Genomic DNA, 13,289 nt, shown 5'->3' with positions numbered 1-13,289 from the left:
GATATAGTTTAGAGAAATATTTGCAGACAGTGAGGTTAAGATAACAAATATTGGAAAGTTCGGTGTTCTTGATGGTGTCTTAGTTTTGGTATGCAGCTGAGATTCTAGGTCTGTGTCTTTGGCTGGCTTTCATTGTGTTGCACATATCAGAAAATCACCGATAACAGAAGTAACAGCACACTAATTTGGTAATTTGGAATCTAATGTCTCCGTGAACCAAATAGGGAGAATGATTTAGCAGAGCATTAAAAGCAAAGCAAATCTCCTAATTTTAGAAATAAGGTGATAGTACAGTGTGTAGTATGAGTGCTTAAAAGGGTCTCCAGGAATTTCCAGGAAAATTTCAACATAGCTTCTGAGTTATTACTGCATGAAAAATAAAATGACTATTTTAAACAAATACAACACAGTATTGCAGATGTACACCAGGCTTGTAAGCCATAAATTCATGATAGAATAGTTCTTTTTTACCTCTAGGCCAAATCTCAGAGCTGTTGATTTGTATGTCACTGGTACATAAAAATGCATCTAAAATTCACTTTATTCCTCAGCTTGTACTTCCTTCAAAAAGAAAAATATTCAGTACCAAATAACACAGAGCTATTAGTCATAGCTTAAGTATGATTCCATTATTCCAGTTGGACAAGATAAGGCCAATGGACCATTAGAAAAAGCCTCAGCAGCAGGTTTTCTTCTGCATTCTGCGTTCACATCCATTTTCATACACAACCTCCACTCTGGACTAACAAGCTGTAGGTTCTTCTGATAGCTCATTCTCCTACAGCTATCTGTTGTCTTGCCAAGGCGTACACTTGCACGCGCAAACATACAGACATGCACTTACCCGTGTACACACTCATCTTCAAATGCAGGCAATTTCTCAAACAAGCCAAGCCGCTTCCCACTTCTGAACACCCACACTATGTATCATGAAATAAACATTAAATAAGACTGTTCCTCCTCTGTCATTGTTCTTTGAAAATAAATTGAGGCAACTGCAGGCCAATGTTAATGCTTTGTTTTAGCCAGCGGCAGGCACATGAAACGAGCTGCATGAGGCACTGAGCTGACAGTAGCCACTGGCGCTGTAGGAACACACACGCGCACACACACAAGTACAGAAATGCATGTACACTCTGCCCACAGAGCAGACAACAGATGAAATTCTAGCTGAAGACAGTTTCCCTGCAGGAGTATTGGCTTTTGAGAATGGAAGCTGATTGCGTTTGCTCTGTCTTCTTTCGCTGTCATCGATTCAGGGATAAACATGTCTGAATACAGGGCTTTATCAGCATTTACTGCTGATTACAGAAATTGCTCATTACAACAGAATTACACTCCCTTTTAAATAAAAGGCAATCAGCCCATTAGCATGGCCACTCAAATGCTACCTAAGAATACATCATCCTTCATTCTAGGGCCCTAGTGGATATGAATCAACTCTGACTCATCCATAGTTGCCTCAGCCTGAGCACTCCTTAACACATCTAAAGGAATATTGATCGAAGCTTTGACAGACGCATTGAGCTTCACAGCACATAGCAAGGCTTGCATGTTGGAGAGCAGGAACATCATTTCCTGCAGTTGGGGACATGACATCAACTTTGAAGACAAAAGTAGCCACTTTTAAAGTTGAAGTATGTCTGTCCTGTGTATTGAGCCAAAATGGTACTGTGTGCAATATTTGATTTGCCTCTAAATATAGTTTCAGGTCTGCCTGCAGTAGGACATGGTTTAAGAGAGAACAATAACCTGGAAGAGTGCAAATGCGGCAGGAAGCAGGAAGTATTTATCCTCATATATTTCATCTATTACAGACTGCTCTCTCTCTCAGGCATTGCCACTGACATTTACAGTACAACAACTCTTTTTTTATAGCACAATGCAGTGCAACAAATTTTTCATCCTTAGGCCTGCTGGCTCCATTCACAGTTGTTCATTATGAATGCCTCCGTGCTTGAACAAGATTAATATTTCCCATAGAATACCATTGGCATCACAACGACTCAGGGCTTTTTGATGTACACTAGCATATGATTGCTCACATCTGCAGACATTCCACAAGAACTTAGATAGTGTCTTTAAGGAATACGAACCGCATGAGTGTTGATTCTATGGTATATACCTAATGCTGTCTTCAGTGAGCTGACATGGATGCTAAGCATTGAGTGATAATGTAAAAAGACACCAGCTTGTGCAAGACTCAGCTGGGATTAACCTGAAAACTGTCCGCTCCTGCACAGCATCTGGGTGTGAAAGAGAGTGACTGTATAAATAAATCTGATGCGTAAGAGCCTAATCTGATGCATGCGTGCGTGTGTGCATGTGTGTGTTTGAGTGTGACACATATTGCGTGGATGGATAAGATAATGGTATAACATAATCTAAAAATGAGTGCGGTGTAATCCTGTCGCAACTTGCACTACAGGATAAGAGTATATATTGTAAACAACAAATCTTGGATGCGTAAGCTATGGAGCAGCTGAGATTATGAGAATATGTGATTCAATAAAAAGGGGAAATAGGATGGATGGTGGTGCACAATACTGCAGCTATCCCCAAACTCCCGAGTCCCTCCTTACCCTTCAGACATGCACAGACAAAAAGAAAGACACCAGCATCCGTGCACATATACCTGCCAAGCATGGATAAAGAAGGGATTAAAGTGTGTCAGAAAATGGAAACTGGAGAGAGGCGCATGAATCATTGTTTCCCCAAGAGAACTGGTGCACCTATGGCTATAGACATATAAGTTCATATAAATACACACATGTGTAAAGCTGAACTAATTAATAATTATCCTGTAATATAATGGAGGTAAAGACCAACCAGTTTGCTTACAAAGTGCCCACAGACACACACAACACAAAAAGCAGTCTAGAAGAAAATGTCAGGCCTTTACAGCATTTAATCTTGTGCCTTTGTGTTTGGTAGTGTGTCATTCTAACATCATCAAACAAAATGTCTTCTTCCCTGTTTCATAGATTCAAAAGTACCTCTATTTGAGCTGTGATAACTAATAAACTGAATCTATGGCACACAGTAGGACTGAAGGGCGCTAACCAAAATGAAAAATGTTGCTCTAATGGTTCAGAAAGAGCAGCAGCATCATGAAACTGCCTATTCCGCTCATCTCAACCACACATGTAATCTACTATTCACTAGTTTTGGTGTTTGGTTTCAAGCTGTGTGTTGAAGGAAGGGTCCTTTCTTGAAGACTGAATGGAGTTAATTGGACATGAGGTTTGGAGGAGAACATCTGCAAACACTGCTGACTGATGTGTATGATCTGAAAGACAGCTGCCTGCAGAGAGCTTCCTAAAACTAACTCTTTCTTACTTCTCCTCTTTCTCCCACCCTTGCATCTCCCCTCTCCGTCCACATATGGATTCTGTCCCTCTCTCCATCCCTCTTTATCTCTTTATTGCCATTTCCTGCAGAGGCTGAAGGAGCTCAAGCACAGAGAGTTTGCTCGTAACGTAGCCTCAAAATCATGGAAGGACCAGCGCAAGCAGGAGAAGGCTCTTCGGCGTCTGCACCAGCTCGCACAGCTGCAACAGGAAACTCAGCGGTGAGTGGGAGGAGTGTGTATTCGTGCATGTGGCAGCATGTGTGTAATGAGACCAGGGGCAAGAGTCCTGGGGGAGGGGGTCAGAGTGCGTCACATCCAGTCAACAATTCGTAGGCTTGATGGATGCATCCACAGATGTGAGAGCGCTCAGCTGGCTTAGCTAGGCCACAGGTCCACAGGTGAAGTAAATATATCATGAAGACACACTCTTGCTGACACTCGGAGCATCTGATTCATTTGTAGGTGGAGGACATGAGGTTTTAGTGAAAAATTAGCAGCAGAATAACCATGAGTAAATAAAATGAGCAAAGTGAATTGTGAGAGGAAACTTGCTTCCCGCCTTGCTCACCTAAAGCAATCAAAACAACTAATACAATAAGACAATACATCATGCAATAATCAACTTGATTGCAACTATTCCCTGTGCAATTAAATGTGTTTCCTATAATCAGGTAGCAATATGTGAACAGCATTACTGTGACTACCAATAGAACGCACCTTTCCTTTCCTTCTCTTCTTGCTTTCTTTCTTTTTCCTTGTTAGGTTATAAAGATAGAGTCTATACTAAAAATTTAGGTCCCTTTCCTTTTTATATACTCTGCCATCTATTAGTCTAAAACTCTATCGATTTCCATATTATTCAAACAATTAATGTTTTCATGACTGCATTAAATTTAAGAGTAAGTGTCGTAACAGCAGCTTTGAGCTGTGGTAGAAAAGTTTGCATTGTTGCATAACCTCACCCAAAAACGATGCCACAGTAAGTGGCTTTGTGTAAATCTAGAGTGATGCCAGGAAAACTTAGACAAGTATTATCAGCTAAAGTCACATATGCTTGTCCTATCACATCTCGTTGCAGAGTCCAAAGAAGGACCTATGGCCTAAGACGCACAGTCAGAGCTGTGAGTCAGAAGCGTGATAAAGATGTGACACAAAGAGACCGCAGCCCTAAGGACAGACCTGAACCCTTGTGCCAGCCCCAGCAATCCACTTCTACACAGCCCAGGACAACTACTGTCAGCTACCCGTCAGAAAATCTGTGCAACTCTGTTTCCCAAGTACCACCGGCCACTGCTCTAGCAGAATCCCCACTAGTGACTGAGACAGCCGATACAAACACTCCTGCAGTGAGCCCCCAGTCTTGCCACAGCCTGTATCCTCAGCTGCCTCTCTCTTCACAGGGGAGAGTGGGAGGCAGACTTGGAGTATCCTTCTGTTTCTCACGCAGGGGGCCTAGGCTGGAGCCTTCTGCCTCTGTTTTTTCAGACCTGGAGGAGGAGGAGAGAGAGAAGAGGGAACAAATGAAAGAAAGGATAAGGGGAATAATTGAAGATATTGACAGGGAAATTGGGGTAGCAGATGAGAGGAAACACAGCGCAAGTGAAAAAAAGGATAAGTCTGGCACTGACAGTGTCTTACCAAGCGACATGCACCCGTTCCCAAGAGAGGCCATAAAGGAGGAGGAACAGATTGAAAAAAGAGACTTAGTAAAAGAACACTTTCCTATTTCCACATCAGCACCTGATAATCAGAGTCATGATTCGCTGTTCTCGGCGTCTCAGGTGACCGTATGGGGCATAGGATCAGCAGTAGCACACACGGATACCAAACACACAGAAGGCAAGTCAGAGGAAAAGCAAGAAACGGAGAGCGAGCGGGAGGCGAGTCAGGATGTGTGTGTGCTCGGGAAGGATGGCTCTACCCGTCTGAGATGGCCTGTCAGTTTGCTTAAGTTCACCAAGTCTCAACCACACATCTCCTACAGCTGCAACCCGCTCTGCTTGAACCTTCAACGGCCAGAAAAAGTCGCAGAGGATCTGAAGGACTCACAACAAAATCAGTTGTGTTCCCTTTCAGATGAATCAAAACTACGCGTACCAGCTATTCTTAAACCAGACACTCAATCGTGTTTACAAAGACAGATAAGACAAGAGTTGAGAGCACACAGGGAGAAAAAAGCTGCAGAAATTTTCAAAGCAGAGCAACATATCGATGTGGAGACAGAAGCACACCTGTTCCTAAAGAACAAAAACCTTTTATCATCAGAAAGAAGACCAGAAAAAGAACGATGCATGCTAAGTATGGAGAACTGCATGCGGGCAGCTCCCCATCCATTTGACCCCACTCATAGTGACAGCTCTGACACAAACTTCCAGAATCCTCTGGGAGGCAGATTAGAGGGTGCGAGAGGGATCAGGGAGAAAGCCTTCACAGCCCTGAGCTGTAAATTAGAGTCTGTCACCCAGCCTGGCACACAGGAGATGTGCATCAGTCCATCCAGGTGTGAGTGTGGGAGTGAGACAATGTGCAAGTGTGCCAGTGCTCCACAGCCGTATGTGGGTGTCTCTGAAGTATCACACAAAAAGAGGAAAGCCAGCACAAAGAAACACAAGCTGGGGAAGAGAAAGATGGCTGAGAAGGAAAAAACTTCAGACAAGCGCCAATCAGCAAGGTGCAAAGTGAGGAGTGTTATCTCTACAGTCTCCACTGGAAGAGAGAGGAGAGGAGAAACTGGAGGGAGATGGGGAAAGAAAAGGAGGCAAAGAGAGACGAGGATGAGGAAGGTGGGGGGAGCAGGGAGCAGCTGTCTCCTGGGGAGATGTGAGGCTGAGCCAGTATCTGTCTCTGTCAGGAAGAGGAGGCCTCATAGGAGCCACAGCACTGAATGCCAGTCACAGCCAGACAGAGAGCAGGCAGAACACTCCAGCGTCTACTCCCATCTCAGCAGACACACAGCAGACCGAGACACCGAGAAGGAGGGAAAGCGAGACGGAGACGTGGCGACTTTTCCCTGGCGGTCTCACTTCTCCTTACATTCCTTCTCACCAGGATGTAACTCAAAGCTGTTTTGGGAAAGGGGTCACCATAGCAACCCCAGGAGTTTCATTGACTGCTGTTACCCTGACAACAGCTGCTGTAACAGCTCGATGAAAAAGCGAAAACTCCTCCACGGGGACAGGAAATTCATTCATAGTAAGAGGAAGAGTTTGAGGCATCGTGAATTCTGGGAGGAGAGGGGGAGGGAAGCACAAGGGCATTCAGGTGGCCGAGACAGAGGCCTGACTTCAGGTACAGAAGAGTGGGAGTGGATGAGAGGGGCCTGTCCTGGAGGTAGTGAGGAGGTGAGGTCAAGGACTGGGTGGAGCTCGAGGAGCAGAGCAGTGGAGTGGGATAAGGCTGCAAGGTTTAGCCCCAGTCCTAAGCGCTGGGGCAAAAGGCGCAGACATCTTAGCACTGAAGATGTCGACTGGGATAGATGGACATGGGGCAGCAGTGACAGCTGGGAAGACAGGGGGACACACAGGTCCACATCAGGCTCCAGGACAGGAGCTGACAGCAGAGACAGCCCGGGCGGTGCAAGGATATGTGCAGGCACCAGACGCTCAAGTTCAACACACTTCTCGAGCCCTGAGTGGTGGACAAGCAGACAGACGTACAGCTGCCAGAGTGTGATCAACACACAGGACAGCAGATGCCACAGCCCACGCTCTTGCAGCCCTTGTAGCAGCACCAACATGTCTGAGCTGAGCTGGGAGTGGAGCAGGAGTAGCACCTGCTCAGGAGTCACTATGGATGGGTTGACAGTTAGCTCCTGCAAGACGTCCTCGGGGGCTGCAGAGGCCAGTCAGCAGGCAAAAAAGCAGAGCAGCCTCACGTCTATTTCATCTGCCCTCTCCTCGAGCCCGTTCACACATTCATCTCCCAACAGATCCACTTTTTCACCGACAGTTCCAAGTGTCAACACACATAATTGTGACCGAAGTCTTTCACAGCTAAAGGATTCACAGTCTAGCCAAGGGCCCTCTGCCTCTGTCAACACGAGGGGCCCAGGCGCAACCCTTTCAGCTTTATCCCCCAGTAAGTTACTGCTACAAAAACCATCTAGGTTGCTTCTGCCCCTTATAGGAAAACTACCTGCAATTCAGCGAAAGGCTCAGAAGAAAAAGGGGCTGCTTGAGAAGAGTCAGGAGAAGGAGAGAGAAGAGGAAGAGGAAGCTAAGAGTTGTGGCACAGATCCTGGAGCAACCACTAACAGTCAGAAATGCTCTCCAGTTGGGTCAAATCCCAGCAGCATGCCAAATGCCTGCCCATCACAGATTAGAACTGACGATGAACAGACAGGTGGAGAGACAGCTCCGCCGATCAGCTTTACCGCTGAAGAGATGGACAAATATCGTCTCCTGCAAGAGCAGGCAAGAGAGCACATGCAGAAAGTCCTGGAAAACATACAAGAAAACACAGACAAAAACACGCAGGCAAACTACACACACAACCTGCAGACAGAGAACTGTGGGAATTCAGAGGAGCAATACTCATCTCCGCAGCCTCAAGCCCAGTTAATTCACACAGACACGATGCATAAGCAAGTACACCACACCCTCCAGGTCAGTCTCCCACTTCCACACGTCAACCCACAAGAGAACTTTAGTCAGCCCATAGCTCTGGGTGTCCCAAACCTCACCCCACTCGCACCATCTTCCCCTCTCTCGAATCTCCATCACATCATTTTACAGCACACAGGCCTATCCATGCCCCCTCACTCTTCCTCGACTTCCAGCTCACCCCCCTCTCCTGCCATCCACCCACAGCCAGTTCCACTTCCTCACCCCCTCACCCCTCGCCACCCTTCCCTCCCTCATCATGTTCACTTCGCCCCTTTCTCCATCTCCTCCCTGTTTCCCTCCATCCTGCTATCACATCCTCCCACCCTTCTCCTTCCCCAGTCGCCCACTTTCCACGCAACCCCAATCTCTCCACTCTCCCCAGTAGCTCTGCAACCTTTGAATCCACAGCCTATCATGGACAGATCGTGGCCAGTGAAGTTTCAACAGAAGGCGTTATGATTTTGAGAGTGGGTGCCGTGTTTATTAATCTTTCTTGGCAGCACTGGCTTGTGGGAGAGAGAAAAGAGGAATGTATGGTTTGAAGAAAGGCCTGCTATTTGAAATCGGGATGTATCAGTGCTTTTAGTAGTATCAACTCCAACTCTTATTGCACATATGCCTTCAGACACAGATACACACCGAGACACACATGCTCGTTCGCATGCATACACACAAACAGCCAAACTATTGACTGTTTTCAAATGAGAATTTGTTTCTCCATTTAGCCTTTGCTGTGTTTAAACAGACAGTGAAAGAACAGACTTTGATCCCTTGCTTTTTCCATCATTCCTCATTCACAAGCAAAATAAAGAGAAAGGTGCACCTGCTATTCAAAGACAAGCTAAGCTTGTGTCATCTTCTCTCTTTCCTTCTGAACCACAGACAGACCAGCTGCCTTTTGAAGTATCCTTCATGCCAGGGACAGAGACAGTGATAATACTCTCCCCTTATCTCCATTTCATACAGGTTATCTGAGTTAGAGAGTGACTTTCAGCTAACATAAATAACGCTCCAGTGGCCGGTGAATATGGCAAAGACATTTTAACCTTCTTGTGGACTGTATGTGCGGGTGTAAGGTAATTCTGATGACACACACTCATTCACAGCAGGAAGAACAACATCTAATTTCCATATCTGACACGTGTAAAGACCTGCTTTCTCTCTATAGTGTAAATATTCTGACAGTATATGATAATATTAGAATGATGAGAAACACCAAAATAAAATGTGAATTTAACCTTGACCAGTAGTACAATGCTTACCCCACACTCCATGGCTTCAGTGATAGACCTTTTACACAACCTTCCATGTGTGACATTAAAAACTGTTTTTTTTTCCTCCATGAAGCATTTAACAAATCAGTTTGTAAGACAGAAATGAATGAATCTGATAAGTTACAATAAAGCGTGAGTGAAAATAAATGGGCTTTCATGCTTTTTTTTTCTCCCCCGTCTCATTCTTGTTGATAAAGTCCAAATTAAGAATTAATACTGCATGGTTTTTCTGCAGTGGTTACATCTTTCATGCAAGCCTTTGTCAAAGAGTGCACATGGATGATTTTAAAATGGTACAAAATTATTAGATTTTTATTCTATCATAATGTTTTTTAGAAATGCAGCAATTTGTTGATTTGGAAAGCAGTTACTGTGTGTCCTGACCATCCCAGAGGCACGAAAGAAAAACTAATTGTGACTCTTTTGTCAGCCGTAGAAGAAGACTCGAAACATTCTGCACATCTTATTATCCTTTACAATTTTTTAAAGATCTGTTTATTCTTTAACCAAATTTCACCATCTAGCTGCTTCAAAACAACACTTTTTAAAAGTGTATATAGAAGAAAAAACTTATTTAATCACTAAAACAAGAATAAACACACACACACAGATGACTTTCTTACATATCTCGCCAAGGGTTATGGATGCTGGTAACTGTTGCTATGTATTCAAGCCTGGTGATTGGTGATGTGTCAAAGCTGCTTGCCAAATAGTTGATCACTGCAGCGGCCGGCACTCGGGGAGCAGAACACAGAAGAGAACAGAGCGGTATCCAGATGGTCTATGGGCTTAGACTACCCAGAGCGCTTTGAGAGATTGGATTGATTTGCCCTCCGTGATATCAGTGAACACAGCCCAACACATGAGGGGGGCTTCAGCAAGGGGTGACATAAATACAGGCTCAAAAGCAATACACAAAATGTACACTTTCTGTCCTGAAGCGTTGGCTACAAATAAGTCATCTTTTGCAGAGATTCGGTAATTAGAGCATGGGTCTGCTTTCTCCTCCCTGTGACCCTTGAGCCTGTGTGTAAAGCGCGCGAATTTGGGAGAAACAGAAACCGAGAATCCCTATCTCTCTCCACAGGACCGGAGATCAAACAGACTGTGTGAAATATAGAGCAGCAATAATTAGCAGCTGTTACAGCATCAAACCTTTCTATCGCTACCTCTCCCTCTCTGACACGCACACTCACTATTACCCCATTCTTTCCCAGAGTTTAATTTGGAGACATTCAAATGTGCTGCAACTTCTGCGTCCTCAAATGCTGATAATCACAGAGATCATATAAAAGCAAACTGCTCCAGTTCATAACTCCGACTCTCTAATGGGGAAATCCATGAAAACAGTCGCACACAAAAGAACCTAAGAGGTGGAGATTGAACGCTAAACACAGCGTGTCATTTCAAAAGCCTATTTATCCATGAATAGCGAGGCAATAGCGGAATCTTCACATTATTATATCACTAGATTTTTAGGCTCCCACGCACACACTTATCCAAACTGGGGTCACATGAAAATTAGCAATCGCAATATCACTGTACTTTCTGTCAGTGACTGATTAAACCATTACCTAAGCCCCAAGATTCGCCCCCTGGTGTGTACATGTTTTGCTGCTGTGTGAGCACACACACACACACACACACACACACACACACACTCAGGAGTGTGAGTTGATTTATGATGGAGAGGAAGCGGTTTCTTCAGTCAATCGCTTCTGAGAATTAATGAGGAATAAAAACTAAAGCTGGCACTCGGTCAAAATACACCAGCAGTCACAGAGAGCTCACTGCTGAGGCAGGGTCGCCTCTATTGGCACCGCATTTGATTGTTAGATTGCGGGTAGGCTATAGATTGCACTGAGCAAAAAGAGCCCCTTACGGCTACTGAAATGCTCCATCGACCTAAATTGCAGTGTTGTATAAATGAGACACTTCCCCGTCTCTTGCTCGCTTCCTTTCTTTCCCTTTTTTGCGATCTCGCCTCCTGCCCTTCTCTTTGATTCAACCAGGTCAGTGGGGCTGCCTTCAGCTCCCCCGGCTGTTCTCTGACTGTGCAGAAGGAAAGGCACCATTACACTTTGTCATCTCAATTCCCTTCATTCAGACCATATCTTTTACATGTTTGAATGCTGTTGTACTGCACACACCTTTGCAGCGCAATGTGCTTTTGTGGTGTTATTATTACAGCGCCCTTCCTATTCCTCTTCCCCCCACAGTGACATTCATTAAAAGTTTTCCTTGTGCTGTAAAAGAGACTGTAATACAGTTTCTCTCCAATTTTCCCTCTTTTTACTGGATCTCTGTACACTCCTAGGTGTAGGTGTTATACTAACAGCAAGGGTATTATTCTAACTGTTTTATTCAACCACCAAATGACACTGAAGCAAAAAGGAAAATAATGTAAAAAAGAAGAAGAAGAGGGTAGAAATTCTCTTTTTCGTGAGTTGAATAGCGAGATGATCCTTTAATCACATATTTTATCATATAGGACTCTGAATTTTCTGTGATTTTGATGCATCACCTTGTTAGCTTTTGTGAGCTTTTGAACTTCCATAAAAGAGTACACTTCAAAGAGTAATCTGTCACCACTGATGCATAAGAGATACTGCTCAGACAGGTGTAATATATGGAAAGCTAAGCGGATCCAGGCTGTTTAGAGCTTTTACATCAAAAACGTTGCATTACTGTGTATAATTCTGAACCACGTAAAGCCAATTTATCATAGAGATTGCTAGTCTATTTTTTTGTGTTATTTCAATTATTTACTTTTTGCTTGGCTTTCTCGTTGAGTCAAAACTTGTTTGCGTAAGACTTGTATTATGTGGAAATGACTATGTGAATTTTGGTCTACAATGGATTTAAGGATTAGGGAAGGTGGTGGGCTAAGCGATACTCTAACATGTGGCACAGTCCCCCAAGGACATGACACTGTCAGCACATTGCTTACACTCATCTGCACACATACACACACACATATACACAGAGAGGTATAATAGGGTATAATTTAGGGGGCTGTAATAGTGAGATGTGATGCTCGGTGGTAAGACAGCATGCCTAATTCCTCGGTTATGTTATCTCTGAGAGACAGATGTTCCCACCAAAGATTACTATGCACACACACACAAACTGCGAGCGTGCAGAGATGCACAAACCCATTCAATCCTCAGACAATAGCAGCAGTGGGAAGAGTCTAAAATAGCCATATTGACCAAAAACACAGATCAATGATGAAGATGACTTTTCTGAGAGTTATTTACGAGAGTTTCTCCAGAAAACTAATGAGGAAAAAAAACCCTCAAAGTTTTCCCTCAACAAATCTTACATTTAAGAGTCAAATAAATCATAACGGACATAACCTTGCGCCTCACTGAATATTTTAATGATCACACAAGTCCCACAAAGCTGTGGGGTTTGTGTGTCAATTCATCAGCGGGGTTTTCCAGGCCGTGCACACAGTTCATCTATTAGGAAACTGTTCTATAGGCGAAATGGTTTCACAGCAGAGGATAAACGTCAATGTATTCATGGCTGTCAGGAAAACCCTTTGGTTAGATAACATCACTTGCATTACGTTGTTAATTCACAATTTGGATGCACAGCCACAGCGTTAAGAACATGATGGGGATGAAGGACGCACAGTTCCTGTCAATCCTAAAGTCAGTCGAGACGATTTTGTCCGATCGTCTTTGTCCTGCTTATCTGATTTTCTGTCGCCTCCTAGGCTCTTGCTTAGCATCCCAGAATATCCATGAGCCTCTCCAGCATCCCGAGTGCCCAAGACTCAAAAAGAGCAAAAAAACAGCAGCTTTGAAAGGGTGAACAAATTGCTTGTATACCCTAAACCAAATATGAGTGCTTAAGCGTGACTTCAAGGGGACAGTTTACATAAATGAACATGTGAATGTGCGTATAAACAGTCAAACTACCTCTCAAACTCTTTTCTCCTCTGAGCTTTGATCCCCCTCCTCCTGCTTCCGTTTAACTGGTTTCAGCATTAAGTCTCCAGATTCTGATAATTTCCCCCTTAATCCCTTCAGAGGAGCACCCTGCTTAACT

At 44.2% G+C, this 13,289-nt stretch overlaps 1 protein-coding gene across 2 annotated transcripts in view; it reads left to right on the top strand.

The window, feature by feature from the left end:
* Window positions 1–9,373, top strand: part of znf804b (zinc finger protein 804B) — a 33,475-nt gene extending 24,102 nt beyond the window's left edge. For both annotated transcript variants that reach the window (XM_024804328.2, XM_024804327.2), the window contains exons 4-5: window positions 3,441–3,571; window positions 4,431–9,373. In XM_024804328.2, the coding sequence (XP_024660096.1) occupies window positions 3,441–3,571; window positions 4,431–8,415 (4,116 nt within the window). In that variant the 3' untranslated portion in view covers window positions 8,416–9,373. The remainder of the gene's footprint in view (window positions 1–3,440; window positions 3,572–4,430) is intronic.
* The last annotated feature ends 3,916 nt before the right edge of the window (window positions 9,374–13,289 follow it).

This window comes from Maylandia zebra, linkage group LG11, assembly GCF_041146795.1.
Source record: "Maylandia zebra isolate NMK-2024a linkage group LG11, Mzebra_GT3a, whole genome shotgun sequence".
NCBI lineage: Eukaryota > Metazoa > Chordata > Actinopteri > Cichliformes > Cichlidae > Maylandia > Maylandia zebra.
The sequence above is the reverse complement of the archived record's forward strand: the minus strand, read 5'-3'. Positions and strand labels throughout refer to the sequence as shown.